We start from the raw sequence: 18,442 nt of genomic DNA on the forward strand, positions 1-18,442 counted from the left end.
TAAACCAGAAAGGAAACTCTGATCTTCATGGCTGACCAGAAGAGCTTGAACCTGTAAACAGTGACAGCTGAAGAATAAAAATCAACTATAAGAAGATCAGATTTTTCTTCATTTTTAAACAGTTAGAAGTTGTTAATGCTTTACAGTAAGAAAATTTAATATGCAGCAGCATTAAAAGCTGCAGCACTGTTATCTCTTCCCTTCCATTTTCATCACAAAAAGAAAAAAGAAAGGACAGTTACCCTACAGAACAAGGCAGTCATCTTAGTTGAGGAAGTGACTAACCTTTGAGTTTCATATCAGATGCAATACAGACCATGAAATCTCCAGTGACATGATCCAATGACCCTATGAGTCTCTGCCTTGCTCCAAAATATACTAAAACCAATCTGTAAGCCATTTGTATTCCATAATTTAAATAATCAGAATGATACAATTCAGACATACAGAACTGTGCAAACAGTAATTTTTACAGGGCAATTAGAGAAAAAAAGACACAGCTATGTTTTAACGGGATATCTAGACAATTCTTCAAATCCTCCTGGTATTAGATTATAAACACTCGGGAAGAGTATCTGTTTTGTACATCTTGTTTTCCTAATTATGTTACCAAGATACTAAATACCAAACAGTGTAATAGAAAGCTTACCTATTAAAGATATTGCTCAGGAGATTCAGGATGTATATCACTTTGTTCTTTTTTTTAACCTTTGCATACCTTTTTTTTTTATGTTACCTTTCCCATATTGCATCGAGCCTCAGAGAAACTGGAAGCTCCTCACTCAGACTTCTAACAGCAGTAGAAGCAATCAAGCTGTTCAGATGTGGACTTACAAAATGGTTCCCTCTTTTCTACTTTATAGTGGCATAGAGTTATGAAGCAGACCTTTATCCACAATTTCTTCTCAGACACAAATATTCTGTGTACAGTGATTTGGGGTACCACGGTTTGTGTTTGTTTGTTTCACAACAACAAAACAAGCAAACAAACAAACACAAAAAACACAGTTACTCCCATGAGTACAGATTGTTTTGGTATCAGATGGCTGTAACTTTCACATACTGGAGCAATTTCTAAGATGGTTATTAAGGAATATTCTCCACAGCATTGGTAACACCCTGTTAACATGGTAACACCATGGTAACATTGGAGTACCATGTCCAGTTCTGAGACCCCCAGTAGAAGAGAGACCTGGGCATACTGGAGAGAGTTCAGAGGAGTCCATCAAAGTAATGAAGGGGTGAGAGCAGCTCAGTTATGAGGAAAGGCTGAGAGAGATAGAACTATTGGGCTGATCAAGGAAAGGCTCAGGAGAGATCTCACTGATGTCTATAAATTCCTGATGGGAGCATGCAAAGAGGATGGCTCTTTACATTGGTGCCCAGTGCCAAGACAAGAGGCAGGGGGCACAAATCAGAATAGAAGAGGTTCCTTCTGAACACCAGAAAGCCCTTCTGTATTGTGTGGTGATGGAGCACTGGTGCAGGTTGCCCAGAGATGCTGTGGAGTCTTCTCCTTGGAGGCCTTCAGCAGCCACCTGCACATGGAGCTGGGTACCTTTCTTTATCTGTCCCTGCTTGGGCAAGGGTTGAACCATATGGACCCAGAGATCCCTTCCAACCTCAACCAAGCTTTCAAAATTCAATTTGTACAGATTCCTCCAATCATATCATTGTCCACAGATAAGAGGAGAACCTACTGTAAAAAGGATGAACTTAAAGGATACAGAAGGAACAACTGCTAAAACAATTATTACAAAAAAAATTGATTTTAAAATGTTGAGGAACAGGGGGAAATCAGAGAAATGACCGCTCCTTATAATGCTTCAGTAGTAATATATCAGATGCATTTTGAGGCCTATTTCAATGGTAAGTTCTGACCTACCAAGTCTCATGCATTGTATTGTCCATCTCATTTTAATTGGCACTCGACAATCTAGGGAGTCTTTCCTCCTGATCCAGGTTTCCTTGAAGAACAATGCATCTGAGTGACCCAGCCTCTGATCTGCTGAGGACTATGTGTAGCTCACAAGATTCCATAGCTGATGTGCAGCCACTGGAGACCACCAGCAGAAGACACATTCTGCCAGTCACATTCTCAATTACACTAAAGATGGATGTTCTGGATTCTGAGGTTGCATGCAGATGCATATATTGAGGTTATACACGGATTAAAGTTTTGAGGGATCTTAATTGAGCCTTCAAAGACTCATTAGTGAAAAGACTGACTGTTCACAGAATCAGAGTCATAGGAGTGGAAAGGACCTCTGGATATCATCAAGTCCAACGCTCCTGATAAAGCAGGTTCCCCACAGTACATTGCACAGGAAACCATCCAAATGGGTCTTGAATATCTCCAGAGAAGGAGACTTCACAACCTCTCTGGTAAGCCTGTTCTAGTGCTCTGTCACCTCACACAGTGAAGAAGTTCTTCCACTTGTCTGTATGGAACTTGCTGTGTTGCAGCTTTTGCCCGTTGTCCCTTGCTCTGTGGCTTCACATCACTGAAGAGTCTGGCCCCATCCACTCGATTCCTGATATTAATCTATTTATAAGTTGGTAATGTTAGGTATTTATAATACTGTTCCGTTCCTTGAACACACAGCTGCCTCAAAGAGAGAACTTAAAAGAAATAGCTACCCCCAGAATCTGCAAATCCAAAAGCTCCTCTCATTCATCAGCAGCTTACCCACAAACCATACACAATGACAAGTAAAATTCATCTTCCTGAGAGCGCAGGGAGAGAGCATCTAGATCAGAGAGCGTGTCTAAAGAAATATGAATGTCCACACTGCACATATAATAATTGGAAAATAATATTCAGTACTTTTTAGCAACCAATTATGCCCACAATAAGCAAATGGTATCTATGTTGGTCAGACTTCCTCAAGAGGTTTACTAGATTCCTCAAGCACATCATTTAAAATGTATTTGTACTTGCAGATCACCTTCACTACAAAACAAATCTCTCTTTCAAAACATGAAGCTCAGTTGCCAAAAGAAGTGAAGGACACATACAGACCTGAGGAATATTTTGTATCAAAGCTTAAGCTTGAGTCAGAATGAAATGTTTGTGGTATTTTCTCTATCAGTAACTAAATAAAAAGTTTTGAGTCGTATTATTACAGCAGGAGGGCGCTGCCAGAGGCTTCAAAACAGTCAAGAGCCTGGCTGCCATCTGAGCAGCTCACAGGTTTCACATGTCCCTGGGAAATGTCTCCTTTCATCCTTACTGTTGTCCCTGGTTTAAAGAGGGAGATGTCAGAAATTCAGATTTACTCTGCACCCCACTCTCCCTTCAGAAAGTCTAAACTGAGATGGAACGTGACATTTCTGGGGGATGTAGCTTGTTGCAAAAGCCATCAAATGTGAATTACAAGCTTTAAAAAGATTTTTCCTAGGAAGCTTGCTTCAGCCTTCCGTGCATGTTAACTACCACAGTGCTACAGGGCAAAAGACATTTTGTCACTTGCTCGTTGAGATAACAGCAAAACAGAAGGGAAAGAGTACTGCTATCTCAGTGAAAAACTTGAGTCAAGTAAAAATTTACTCATACAGACAATCTGTCTTCACAACTGATGTTCACTGCCTTATTTATGGTTTGTTCTTCCCTTATGTATGAGCAGTGCTGTGCAAATGAGCCGAGTGGAACACTGTTCTGGTGTCACAGCTGCATGAGAACTATGGAACAGCTGGGGCTTTTCCAAAACTGCTGCACTGCAGCTAATGTTAAATGAAGTATAGTGCAAATGGTCAAGGAAGCACTCAGCACCCCTAATAGTGGATGAAGTGAGGTAACAGAGATGTGGTTTGAAAATCCCATCTGCTCTAGCAGCACTCGGCAGTGGATAATTTGTGAAGATGTTCTTGATAATTTCCCAAATGTTATTTATTCAAAGCTTATCTCAGAAATCAGGAAACTGAGAGGATATGCTAATGTAGCCCTTCTTCATTCGTTATCCTCTGCTATCAGTGTTCTATACACAAAGCTTCACACAGAAGTGCAAGATCCTGCACTTCTGGTCATCTTCAGGATGAGGGAATCTTCAGAGGGACCCTTCAAAGGGAACCTTACAGCGGCCTTCCAGTACCTGAAGGGGCCTACAGGAAAGCTGGAGAGGAGCTTTTTATAAGGGCATGTAGTAACAGAATGAGGGGAAGCGGCTTTAAACTGAAAGAGGGTAGATTTAAATTAGATTTTAGCAAGAAATTCTATACTGTGAGGGTGGTGAGACACTGGAACAGGTTGCCCAGAAAAGTTGTGAATGCTGCCTCTCTAGAAGCATTCAAGGCCAGGCTGGATGGGGCTTTGAGCAGCCTGATCTAGAGGGAGGTGTGCCTGCCTATAGCAGGGGGTTGGATCTTAAAGGTCCCTTCCAACCCAAATTATTCTATGAAAAACAGGACTACAAGTTCAAGTCTATAGCTGAGATAGACTGATGACTAAAAGCAGCAATTTCCCATTATCTGAGTGTTTGACTTCCATACTTCAGTCATTTGGAAGTCTTAGACTGGTAGAGAATTAGATTTTAAGAAACCAGATTACAAGAAATTAGATTTTAAGAGACCAGACATGGATTAAAGAAATCTATCATTGATTTTATAAATTATAATTTCATTGAAGACAACAGTGAAACCTGATGTGTATCAGTAGAGTGGCTAAGGTCTTTTTTAGTAATGTTTTTAAAGGCTCAACTCTTACCAGTGACTGAATCTCACAGACCAAGGCAATTATTTTGCAAGATTGTAACAGTGTTGTTATTTCTGTCATATTTTACTATTTTTAACACAATGCCTATTTTTAACAGAAAAGCCCTGGAAAATAAAGTGTTACGTGCAGTTGATACACCACAAAAAAAGGCTGAAACACAAGCTATCTTGCGTTACTCTACTTACAGTCTTTTGGATATTGACAATACTGGGAGACTCATAACCCACTCACTCCTATTTCACCAAAATGGTAAAATCTGCTTCTATAATGAGGTATTTGTGATGTAGACTTTGTTCTGTTTAGGCAGAAAAAAAGGTGTCTTGCCAAACTATTTCAACACTGACCCTTCTTACAGACAATCACATATATTTGCACGTTCCACTTGCCACATTAAATAGTGCCTAATGAATTATCCAGTGACACGTATTTTATTCATTGGCACAACACACCTACATTAAGACATTTTTGACCAAACCTTCCTCAAAGCTCCTTGTCATTTGTAAAGGACACACCAAGGAACACGGGCAATTCCTAGCCCATTGTCTTTGCCAGCATCAGACACATCAGGCAAGGTGAGGTGAGACTCACAGGCAAACAGAACCGTGGTATTTGAGAAGCTTCAGCTAAAAATGAAATAAATCAGACTAAGCAGAACTAATACTGCTCTCACCAGAATCCTAGAGGTTGGAAGGGACCTCTGGAAATCCATTCCCAGATGTTCAAGCCCATCATCTTATAAGAAAGGACACTAAGGTATTTCTTTAAATAAGATTTTGGAATACATAAGGTAAAGAAGATTACTTCATTTATTGTTGCTGATGTTGGTTTTTTTTTTTTAATTATTATTTTTCCTGAGGAACACCTTCCTTGGAAGCTCAGGCTCACAGTTACAGACTGTTGTAGAGGAGCCTATTCCTGATAGAGACGTACTATATTCTGTCACTCCCTGAGAGAAGTGAGAAGACAGTTCAGTAAGAAATTAATGCTTTGTATTTTTCGTCTATTTTTCTTCCTGAATATAGGTCACAGTATTTATATTGTATCTTGAACAAGATTTCTCTCTTGTTTAATTCCATTTTGACACATTTTCTACTTATATACAAATCTAAAGTAATTGAAATGCTGCCTTCAAAGAACAACATTAAAATGTTTGCAAGAACAGATGTCAAACATTTGGCAGCTTACATAATACAAATAAAGATTTACAGCTGCCTATGAATACACAACATAAGCATGCCTTTATTCCTTTTGCCTTCCTCTTCACTAACCAGATTTGGAAATAAATATCTGTAATTGTTTACTGGAGGAAAACCTACAAAATCCTACTTATCAGGTAGGCAATGTCAAAGCGTGCTGCATACCACCAGAATTCATCCCCTTGCCTATAGGCATAGTGATTGCATCCTTAACCATTGACCATGAATTTCACAAACAGTGTTTCTCTGCCATCTTTTTTCATCTTCCAAATCCTTGGTAAACAACATAATGTATGTACAGAAATCTGACTGTCTTCAGCACCAGGCCAGGGTCAACGTATTTCTAAAATCTGATACAGAGAAAGCCACAGAATCACAGAATTGTAGAGTGGGAAGGGACCTCTGGAGATCATCTGGTCCAAGCTCACTGCTAAAGCAGATTTCCTAGAGTAGCCTGCACAAAAAAGTGTTCAGGCAGATTCTGAATATATCCAGAGGAGACTCAACAGTCTCTCTGGGCAGCTTGTACCAGTGCTCTGTCACTCTCAAATAAGTTGTTTCACAGAATCACAGAATAGCCCAGGTTGGAAGTGACCTCAAGGGTCATGAATCTCCAACCCCCTGCCACATGCAGGGCCGCCAACCTCCACATTTCATACCACACCAGGTTGCCCAGGGGCCCATTCAGTCTGGCCTTGAGCACCTCTAGGGATGGGGCATCCACAACCTCTCTGAGAAGCTGTTCCAGCAACTCACCACTCTCTCTGTAAAGAATTTCCCCCTGACATTTAACCTAAATCTTCCCTCCTTCAACTTAAAACCATTTCCCCTTGTCCTGCAGTTATCTACCCTTTCAAAGAGTTGATTCCCCTCCTGTTTGTAGGCTCCCTTTGGGTACTGAAAGGCTGCAATGAGGTCACCCTGCAGCCTTCTTTTCTCCAGGCTGAACAAGCCCAGCTCCCTCAGCCTGTCTTTGTAGGAGACGTGCTCCAGTCCCCTGATCATCTTCATGGCTCTCCTCTGGACCCTCTCCAACAGCTCTCTGTCTTTCTTGTACTGGGGACTCCAAACCTGGACACAAAGCTCCAGATGGGGCCTCACAAGGACAGAGTAGAGAGGGACAATCACCTCCCTGTCCCTGCTGGCCACCCCTCTGCTGATGGAGCCCAGGATACCATTTGCTTTCTGAGCTGCAAGAGCACCCTGCTGGCTCATGTTAAGTTTTTCATCCATCAGGATCCCCAGGCCCTTCTCTGCAGGGCTGTTTCTCATATTCAGATGGAACTTCTTGTGTTCCAGTTTGTTCCCATTGCCCCTTGTCCTATCTCTGCAGTGCTACTGAAAAAAGTCTGGCCCCATCATCTTGACATCTGTCCTTTATAAGTTTAAGTTGTATAATAAAACCAGTGCTAATAGATTCAAGACCATCTCCTCCTGGGGGCAACAATACCAGCAAAGCTCCTGCCTCAATTATGGATGCACTGCATTCAGGAATAACACAGAACAAAGGCTTTTCTTTCCTGATTGCTCACCCTTGAGGTTGTGCTCAGAGGAAAACCAGATTCCTGTGGGACATGAACAGGTGAGAAGGGTGGTAGGCAATCCCCAAGAGCAGGCTTTATCAATAGTCATTGCAGTCTCAAATCTCACAGAAAAAGCATTATTACTGAGATCACATTAACGGCCTATGGTCCAGAGCACTAGTGCAAGAGGCTTGACAAATTCCATGTTATAAAAAACAGAGAGAAGCAAAATAAGAGGTGGAGATGATGAAGGATAATCATTTAATATTTCAGCACTAGGGCAAAGAGAACAGGAATTGTCCTGACAAAGATCAGCCTAAAAACATACCCTGATTTTAGCCTGGAGTTATGTGTGAGGCTATCAGCAAGCTTTCCTGCTGCCCCATTCTCTTAGCCCACCAGAACTCTACAACTCAGACCTGACCACAGATTTCTCCATGCATGCATACTTTCAAAGCAGTCCTTCCTACTGAAGTCATTGAAACAACTCACCTTTTGAAAGTTTCATTTTACTGTTCTTGCAGGCTGGAGCTAAAAATTTTTCTCATAATTTGCATATATGTAGAATATATGTAGAATATCTAAAATACTGCCTTTTGAAAGCAAAACCTTTTTGTGGGCTTATATCAAAGGTTCTTACAAAGCTTCATGGAAAAACATGATTTATTTGGTTGCTGATGCAAATGCAGCAGAATCAAAAGGAAAACGTAGCACTACTTCTGCTGGTCTTCGTGCTAAAACACAGACACATTTTTGATTTCAAAATGAATGTTTGAAAAAAAGATGTGCAAACAGAACTTGCTTCCTCAAATCATTTTAGCATAAATCTATTTAAGGCATTAAAACTTCAGTTACTGGCCCCCGAAAGTTCATTTCTAGGATTAAATGATTAGGGCCCCAAAATAATGGTGTTATTCATAAGTCCAGATAAAAATCTGTAAAACCTTACCAGGTTTCATTTCATTTTTAGGACTCCTCAAGTAAATCAATAACAGAAAGTTAAACCTAACATGGAGATGGTTTATACTGGTTTTCCTCAAGATGGCTGGAAGTGCTCAGATAATGTACAGTGAGCACTGAATACAAAAGTAAAAGAAGCCTCTCTCATCAAACGTGCAACTGCAAATAGAAGGAACAACTTCTGCAAACGTTTCTCCAAGTGCTTAGAATTTCTGTTGTATCGAGAATCTTTTAAGGATTGGCAGCAAATTCATCAGCTTTAAAACAAGCCTTAATATGGCAGTCTTGTGGTTGTCCTGCTAACTGATTCTAATATCAGAACTTGGTTAAGAGGCTTCTGTGGAGACAACTGCTTTCTCACCCAGGGACACTTGAAGTCAGTCACAATGCCAATGGCATTGAATGCAATCCACCACAATCTCAGAGACAATCAGAAGCAGTTTTCTCAAATTATCTTCTTTTCAGCCTGGACATGTAAGAATGATTTTCATCTAGACACTGTTTTACACAAACTATGGTATTGTTCACACATTTGGTTCAGAAGAAAATTAGCAAGGACTGGTCACAAATCCAATGGTTGGTTGGGTTGTTTTGTTTTTTAATTTTATGTCCAGAAATATTTTTATGTGTTAAAGGTTCAGATGAGTTCAATACTGTTGTCGTAAAGACCTTTCCTCTCTGGGAAAAAATAATATGATCTGTTACAAAGATCACAGCTAAAGTTGAGATTAATTATTTGATTCTGTCTGCCTTGCGACGAGTGAATACTTTCAGCAAGATTCACAAAGGTTGATCAAAAGAGACTCAGGACTGAAATAAGGAAATGCTGTAGTGAAAATGGAATTTATGGACAAAAGATACCAGAAAGCTTAGAAAGAGCAAAGGTGTGGACATATTACTTGTTTTTATATACAGCTCAGCAACTGTACCTGACTCATATGCCTTCCTGACTCATCAGTGTTTTAATTATTTTTTCCTTATTCGTTTTAATTGATCTATTTTCTTTGTTAAATACCTTAACAACGAGGAGACACAAATAATGGCACAAAAGCAACAGAGCTTCCTCTACAGTGTTCTGGTTAATTGCATGCATAAACAAACTGAGGAACAAAAAAAAATCCAGCTAAGAGCAAATTTATGTGGCGCTTGTAAATCAAACCTCTGACCTCCTGTTGAATTTGATCTTCCTGTTGACTATGAACAAAAAAAGAAAAAAAGGAAAATTGCAAGCAAAGATGGCTTACAAAGATACAATAATTTATAAAATGCGTGTATTGTATTTCACTGCTTCTGAATAAGATGTGTCAAAATACCACAGCAAATATCACTGTGGCAATACACCTTCTTTTCTGAAGGGCTTCTAGCACAAGGTGTCTCAAGACATCTGCTATGCAGATCATTGAATTGCTAGAAATTTGGCAAGACAGAAGAAATGGAAACATTTGTGAGCTGATGCTTCTTGTCAGGCAAAAGCTGAAATTCAAGTGTTGTGGATCACTGCTATCCATATACAGAACTAAAAAGTAAAATATGAAATACAGAGCCACATGCCTCAAAAAATCACATGTTCAGTTTTTGGAAGCCTGCAGTTGTGTGAATAGCGTAACTGTTCAAAAGAAAAAGGTGAATTTGGAAGACACTGGGCTAGAACTCATTAGAAGTCACTGGAAAAATCATTTCAACTCAATGTGATTTTTCAAACCAAAAAGTCTCTTTTCTAGAGAAAACATAATGCTTGGAAGAAAATTTTCTTGTCCAAAATTCTGGAAGTTCACAGTACCAACATCTTCTTCTGATTGAAGACCAGTAATGATACTATGCAATTTTCTTTCCTGATAGTTTAGGAGTGGATACGGCAGTTCAGAAAGCAGGATGGAAGACCATCAGTTCAGTTCACCACGTTCAGAGCAATCAGAGTCATTATCATTGAAACATTATGTTCAGAATGCTGGATAAGCGTGCTGTTTCTGAACATAATACATACATCTTAAAAACTCAGACACGTCACTAATAACTAACTGCAGGTTTACTTCTGAAGTGTTTCAGACAACCTACCTCACTGTTGACTTCAGCAGGCTTTTTCTTTGTTTCCCCTATGTCCAAATAGCTGCGGAAGAAAATCAGCACCGATTATTTACAGAAGCATCTAACTTACAGAAGACAGATATTTCACACTTTTGTTTACCATGCCTCAAAGTAATAGAAATAGTAACTAAGTCAAGATTTTAATGAAGGACCATTAACATAAATCTACAAGCTAGCCCCCTGGGTGAATGCAAAATGTAAGGCAGAACTATTCATCTAACTTCAAGTCAAGTTAGTCATCTAACTACAGACCATCAATAACCAACTTGTTGGAAAGATGGATAAATAATAACATCAATAAATATCAGCACAGTATTAGTTTAGCAGAGTTTTCTAGGTTACCACCTTGCCTCCTAGTTTCTCACAATAAATTCTGACACGTTTAAAGTCTCTCCACACTCAAGTTTAACCAGTGCTAATTTATAAGGCTCTACACAACTTGAGTTTCAACTGGTCTCGGACACACCTGGAAACATTTTATCCTGACTTATCATGACACAGTAAGAGTATCTTCACAGTTATTAATAAACAAAATCCAAGGACAAAACAAATCCACAAACATTCGAACATCACTGCACTCTGCTGCCGTATTCCCTGCTGCATTATCACAAAAGCATCAATTAAAACACACAGTGGTAGCCTAGCCATATGTTGCCTTTCCAAAGAAAAGGAATTAAGTAAGTCTCCAAGCAGGTGTAACCCTTAAACTGGTTGAACAGTTACCCAGGCACCCAGACTGCACCAGCTCCAGTCCAGCTCTGCAAAAGCCTCATGAGCTGGCCTTTTCTCATGAATGCAGCTCACAGGAGCTGCAGGACCTCACGTTGTTTCTAGCTCCCATTGCTGTTGCTGCTGTAGAATGAGACACTCCAGAATAATGTATTTCAAGATGTTACAATTCCAGGCTTGGAATGGCAGAAGTTCATGTGCTAAAGGTGAAAGCAGTTAAGCTAATCACTGAAGATAGGGAAGAAAGATTTGGATCTCGTTATTAGGCATCTGTGGAGTAACAGAGGTGCCACTTGAAGCTGAGTGCTGACACTTCCAGTTCCTGCTTTCCTTGGTTACTTTCACACCTGCACACAGCTGCCCCACAAATCTTTATTTCAAAGTTCAGCCCTGCTTAGTCTATTGTGACGATGAATTAAGCCAGCAAGCATCACCGCAAAGGAAAAAAATGAACAGTTAAAAATTTCCATAGTTCTTGCTGCTGTAAGACCAGAGTCAGATCCCTTACGACAGAAGTTTTGTCTCCCACAGCTGCAATTGCTTTATCTTTGCCCACAAGACAAACACAAACACGCTCTGTTCTCTAATTCTCTCAGTTTCTTCCAGAACATCCTTTCCAATTGACTCCCCTCTCCTCTGACCTGCCTGGCTAAGCAGTCCCTCTAATTACACTTCTGTCTACAAACTAGTTAAGAACCAAACCCCTCCAGCCTGCCTTAAATATGCTTGTAAAACCACTGCCTGCTTTTACAGCACTATATCAACACAAAACAGTAGTGAACAAGGAAATGGAATGGTCATCCAGACCATCCTTCCCACAGGAAGCACAGCATACTCTCAAGGGATATACATACAGCACAGCCTGCTTTTACTGAGTGCTTTAGGTCACCTTTTCTGGAAGTATTCTCTTTGTTGACCTCAAATATTTAGGTATCCTGTTACGTGTTGCAACCACAGAAGTCTGAAAACTCTCGCCACTAATCATGAAAAATGAAATAACAAAAATAAAAGCCTTTTTACACCAAAACTCAACCTGAGGCACCCGATCCTCTATGCAGCGCATGCTAAAGAAAACAGTTACTTTCTTTTAGCTTGTGGAAAGCACAACACATATGGGAAGGTGAAACAAGATGTGCTGACAATCAACAACGTTAAGCCACTCACGGGACCACAGAATTTAATACCAAAAGACATGATAGCTCTTTCTTGAGTGTGCAGCAATATATTTGACATGGAAAATTGACTTCCATTTGGCCTGCCATACATCTTCCTCTCTTGCTTTGCCACTGAAGCACAAGAAATATCAATAAACCTCTTGAAGCAGATGGTGACAAAAATTGTGTGCTGAAAGAAACCCTGTTCATTAAACACAGAGCTTCATTTTGAAACACCAAGCTCTCCTGAAAAATGCAGATTCCTCAGTGGTACCTGAATCAAGACAAGCAAAGGTCCACGAAGCAGGTAGTTTATCATAGGAATTCCCAACCACTCAAAGAAAGGGGCTGTTAATTCTGAGATATTTTTCAAGTCAGCTGTAAGGATTAATGCCCACAGAGACTGAACAAAGCATATAATTAGGCAGTTGAAACAGTGGAATTCATTGCCAGAATTAAGAACCTCGTGGTTCTACTCAGAAAGTGCACATAAAAGCTTAGGTTTCCAGTCAAAAACAGCTAAAATGTCAGCCTAATTCTTGGTGCCCCAGCAGAGGAAAAAAAAAAGAGCAGTCATCTTTTAAATGGCAGCAGAGATTTGGTTATTCTGTCCAGAAAAAGGCTATGTGCTTACCCCATATGAATAGAATGGATGGAGATGTGAATAGAATGAGACCTTTTAAAAACAAGCAAGAAAGGAAATGCTGGTATTTAAATTCCCAACAAGGCTGTCACCACAGTTCTGTCAACACTCCTCTTTTCTGGAGCTTCCTTCCTAACATCACCCATCACAAACACAGACACTTGTCCCTCAGCAAAGCACATCCATCACACCGTGCTGATGCAGCATGTCCTGAGGGTTAAAGGACTGCTTCTCCGTTTCTACTGCTGTGTCAGGGAGATGCCACTGCGTGACTGATGAAAACTGCAGCTGTTCTACCGTTCACCTCTGAAGCTCTTTTGCAGTATTTTCTGTCACAAATACCTTCTTCCAGTCTGTTTTGGAACAACGGCTAATAAGGGGTGGCAGGAGAAGGGGAGAGGGGTCTGCAATGCTGATATTCAGGTTGGGTATAAATGCTAAGTTACTTTTCAGCCACTCACTTCAGTTTCTTGAAGGCTTCCCTGCCACCAGCCACATACTGCTCTCCACTCTGCAGCTCCTCCAGCTGCCGGACACGGTGCCCAGCCCGAGGCGTATAGATGTTACGCACAGCTCCAAAAGGTGCCTTCACCCCACCGGTCACCTCTTTCAAAAAGACTTCAAAGTTGGACACTTTCTTCTCGTTGATGACAATACGACGTCCCGGAAAGAAAGGATCCCCGTTGCGATAGACAAGCACGCTCTTCACCATCGGCTGCGAGAGGAACGAGCCCTTGGTGCCGGGATTAGTCATGCTCGGTGCTCTGCGTAGCCAAAGCCGCCCGGGGCACTGCTTGCACTTGTCTGCCCGGAGGAAGGTCGCTGCCTGAGCACCGCTGAGAACTGCCTGCCGGGGGGAGCACGCAGCAGGACCCGGCACCAGGGCCCACCTCCCACAGGCAAAGGCGGGGAGGGATCGCAGCGTCCTGCGGGCTCCCAGCAAGGCTCTGCTCAGCCTCCCCTGGAGCGGCTCCTCCTAGGAAACCAGATCTTGCCACGCTGGTGCTCGGGGAGGTTCGTGCAGATGGTGACACGCTGCACGGAGGTGTATCCCAAAGGGCTGGGAGTATCCCCATGGCCTTCTGAGGTCTTTTTGTCCCGTGGCTTTGCCATCACGAAACGCCTGCTCCCTTCGGGAACTTCATCCTGCGTCTGCCATTCTCTCTGCTCGGCCAGACGACAGCCTCTTCGGTGAGAGCAGACAGAGCCCAGAGTCAACACCACTAAAGCGCAGGACGGGCGTGCAGCGAGCACAAATCCTTCTGAATTATTCATCAGGCAGTGGCTGGGCAAAGGAGAAAGCAGAAAATCGGTGCCCAGAGGCAGGGAGAGGGACGTGAGGACACAGGGCAGAGAGAACCTCTTGTCTGCCTAGGATGGTCTGTGTACAAAGCAAACAAAACACTGAAAACTCGTATCTACCACATTTGTTCCATTCTTACTTCCCTTCTTACTATAAAGTCCCATCTGAAAAGTGAATGCTTGTCTCACTATGCTGCTTAAGTTGGCTGCAATTCAGAAATGAAGTTTGGTCATGATTTTGATGGGGAGGGGAGGGAGGGAAGGGAAGGATGGAAGAGAGGAAGGAAGGAAGAGAGGAAGGAAGGAAGGAAGGAAGGAAGAGAGGAAGAGAGGAAGAGAGGAAGAGAGGAAGAGAGGAAGGAAGGAAGGAAGGAAGGAAGGAAGGAAGGAAGGAAGGAAGGAAGGAAGGAAGGAAGGAAGGAAGGAAGGAAGGAAGGAAGGAAGGAAGGAAAAGATGAAGATTATTGATATCAAAAATCAAGCTTTTGGATGACCCAGGCTTTTTGTATCTATACACAGTCAGCTTATTAGTTTCTTTGTTTATTTTTATGTACCTACTCACATGATGCCCTCTGAACGTCTTTATGAGATGATATGTGAACATTACTTTTACTGTTTGGGTGCTTTTCTCCCATCCTACCATTTTGAATGGTCAAAATAGGAAAGTAGCACAAAATTATATTGCACTCATTTAGTAACTGAGTAAATTAATTTAGCTATTTGCATTCTGGAAGTATTTAAAAGCTTTTCAATACTCTGATCATTCTTCAGCTGAACAATTCAGATGTAATGTGTTCTCTTAAGAATAAGAGCTCTATTGCAAGAGCTAATGCCACTGAGCAGTGCTGGATGCACCGAGCATCCAAACCTGCAGTTCTCTCTGGATAACTCTCTGGATAACCACAGATTATTTTTCTTTTCTTGAAAACACCTCAGGCATGTGTGACTTTCCGCTGTGCTTTCTAACGCTGTCTGCTTTGCTTTGTCCAGGAAACTGCATAATGAAATGCAAAGAGTTCAGCTCCCCCAGACCTTTGCCACATCTTGGATACAAGGAACCGTAAAACTTGGCAGAAGATAAAAAGAAAATGCCTTCGATTCAATCTGAATTCCTTTAACATCATCTCCTTTTCCCCAGTAGTTTTTGCAAGAGCAAAACTGCTTTAGACTTCCTGCCAGGAACTGTTTAGAGTACGGTGATGATCATTTTTTTTTCAAGTAGATTTCAACACAGGTGCTGGCAGGAATTTTTTCATTCTTTTTATCGTGCCTCCTATGATGGGGAAATTACCCTCCTGCTGTGAAGTTACGACAGGGCAGTTAACCATTACAAAAAGAGCAATTTCAGGGTGACTGAAGTCAAATATGCTACTAATGTTATTGGTTAACAGTTACATTTCTCCAGTCCCTTCTGGCTTTCTTCTAGTTAATAAAGGGGAGAACCAGGCATATAGAATCCTTATTTTGGTACCGCTTAACATTCACCTGTTGCTCCCTGAAATTAAAAGTTGGATTAAAAACGGGCTTTACTTCTGTGTCAAAAACAGAAGAGCTGATGATCTTCACACTGTTCTGCAGTCATGTAGTGATAGGTCAACTGCCTGCTATTTTGTGCCAGAGTAATTTACTCTTGCACTCAGTATACCTCTGTTACTTCAAAATACTATTGCTCTTTATGGCCAGGCAAGCTACAATTACTTTTGTGGGCAGCAATTAAGTATCCGTCTGTGATGAGCTTAAAGCTGTGACAGAGGGACACAGCATCAAGCAAAGTCCCTTTTCCTGCAGCAAAACACTTAGAGATCTCTGCTGTGCCTGGACCAGGAGAGATTTGCAACTTGGTGCATGATCCTGACTGAAGGGTTCTGTGACTGCAAAACGTGAGGTCTTGGAAGCATAAATGTGTCCTAGTCCTAAAGAAAAGGTTGACAGTGTACTGTAAGAGTAAGGATTACGTTTCTAAACAAGGGAATGAATGTCAGCTCGTTCTGTTGTACAGCATGCTAAGAATTACATATAATAATTACGACTTTGTGCAGCTTATCCAAAAATCAGACTAACCAATAGCAGCTGCTGTGTGTAATTCAAGAGTAACTGGGTTGTCTGCACTGACAGCTTAAGACACACAAACACCAGGTGGTTCAACTCTCATGCACACACTACATGGAAGAAATACAAATCTGATGCAGCTGTAAATTTTAAAACCCATGTCAGAGCAACTTTACCTGTGTGTATTATGGAACAAAACCAGAACAAAAACCACTTAGAATGCCAGTATCAATTATTTTTGCTAAAAGAAGGAATTAGAAGTTCACAATTGAAGCTGCTTCTTTCGATGACACGAGTCTTTTCTAAGAGTGTTCTTGAGGTAGAGGAGGTGGAGAGGGGTTACACAGTGAAAAGGGTTTGGAAGCCATTAGAGTACATGAGGAAATGGTTTCTCTGTGGAAAAACAAATTCCAGATGGATAGCATGAATTGGGAGAAACGTAAGAAACAGCCTGCATCTAGTCTTTTTTATAGTAAAGAAAGCAAAGTCAAGAAGCTTTCTGGGCAAAGATTCCTCAGTGTGTTACAACTGTTAACCCCGATCCAGGCACCTGAGATGATCAGCTGAATACTCCCCACTCTTTCACCTAAAATTACTCTAGGTATGATTATGATGTATTTAATTTTCCCTTGAGGTGTTTCCTTTTCTCTCTCTGTAATCATATTCTGATGGAGCAACGCAAAACATCCATCCATTTCCTTCTCTGTGTACTTTTCTTTGGTGCCTCTGTTTCTTTGGTGTTTCTGTATTTTCTCCTCTGCATAGCCCAGCTTCTGTCAGATCAGTCCCTCACTTCTGCAGTGAGATTCACCTGGCAGTGGAACAAGTTGCTCAAATAATTCAATCTTACAAACGCCTCGTGTTTTGGATGGCAATTTCATGGCTGAACAAACCTGTGCAAGAGCCATCCCCTCATTCAAGATAAATAGACGATAGCTGTCGTGCTCATTTGTCCCACAAACAGCAGATGACTTTTCTACTTATTGTTTTAATGATGATGAAATAGAATATTCCTCCCAGAGTTTAGCACCACAGGAGACACCAGACAACTGACACTTGCGTACAACAGAAGCAACCGGTGGCTCATGGTTATTTAGGCCTGCAATAAACAGAAGGCAGTTGTAAGTCTCCAGGAGGGATGTACAATTAGACACCGCCTCTGTGCTTCAGAACACATCCCTGGCTGCCACTTCATACCAACACGTTGCCTTCACCTCTAGAAATAAGGGATGATATTTAGCTGTTGTCTGCTCTTTCAGACAGACAATTATGATGACGACTATCTATCACAGATATAGTGAGATTCAATACCAACCCTTAACGGTACTTTTGCCTATTTCATCATACGTGTCAGAATTCACATCAATGCATATTTGCTGTGAATTTATATCATCTTATTTTCAACAGTTCTGTCGTGTAGGCAGACAGGATAACAGATGAACAAAGGAAAACAAGCAGATAATGTATCTTCCCCTTTTTACTGAGTACTGAGTGTAGGGAACCTGCTTTGGCAGGGAAGTTGGACTCAACGATTTCTGGAGGTCCGTTCCAACCCCTACAATTCTGTGATTCTGTGATCAGCTGGGTAAGACTTGTTGCAAATCCATTAAACATAAATGTCTGATATTCTTCAGATGTTTCCCTATCTTTTGCATTCTAAACATGCCCAGTTTACAGAAGCTGCAAGTAGTTGCCAGCAAAGGTACATGTTAGTTCCCTGCTCTCCTGCAGCATATTCTGTGCTGTTCCAAGTTTTGTTTAGTTCGAGCATCTCTCACATCTGCGAGTGTTAAGTTAATTTTGTGCACACTGCCACCTGCTGTGGTTAACCAAAACTAAAGCTGAGATAGCAGTATTCCTGGTAGTGGATTTCAGTGTTTTCATGCAGCACACAGGTGCCAGCATTTGCATTCAGGTACCCTCGCCCTAAAACTGAGATTATATTAGCCTCAGTCTACAAATACACGCTGTAACAAGTAAAAAAAGTTTTTAGTTAATTACTTCCTTGTTCAGTCATTTATCTTTGTGCAAAGCATGTGTAATTCCATATGTTACATTGCTGAACATTGAACACATGCTCATGTCAGCAT

General features: G+C 41.2%; 1 protein-coding gene across 3 annotated transcripts in view; it reads right to left on the minus strand.

Annotated features, from left to right (window-relative positions):
* Window positions 1-14,306, minus strand: part of DCDC2 (doublecortin domain containing 2) — a 52,545-nt gene extending 38,239 nt beyond the window's left edge. The window contains exons 1-3 of one of the 3 annotated variants that reach the window (XM_042808761.1): window positions 13,463-14,306; window positions 12,993-13,034; window positions 10,446-10,497 (exon numbers count right to left, since the gene is read on the minus strand). In XM_042808761.1, coding sequence (XP_042664695.1) covers window positions 10,446-10,497; window positions 12,993-13,034; window positions 13,463-13,755 — 387 coding nt within the window. In that variant the 5' untranslated portion in view covers window positions 13,756-14,306. The remainder of the gene's footprint in view (window positions 1-10,445; window positions 10,498-12,992; window positions 13,035-13,462) is intronic. The other 2 variants (XM_042808759.1, XM_042808760.1) reach the window with 2 other exon arrangements.
* Between the last annotated feature and the right edge of the window lie 4,136 nt (window positions 14,307-18,442).

The sequence above is a fragment of the Centrocercus urophasianus genome, unplaced genomic scaffold, assembly GCF_019232065.1.
Source record: "Centrocercus urophasianus isolate 14NV4802_14NV808 unplaced genomic scaffold, USGS_Curo_1.0 seq_11, whole genome shotgun sequence".
In the NCBI taxonomy this organism is placed as follows: domain Eukaryota; kingdom Metazoa; phylum Chordata; class Aves; order Galliformes; family Phasianidae; genus Centrocercus; species Centrocercus urophasianus.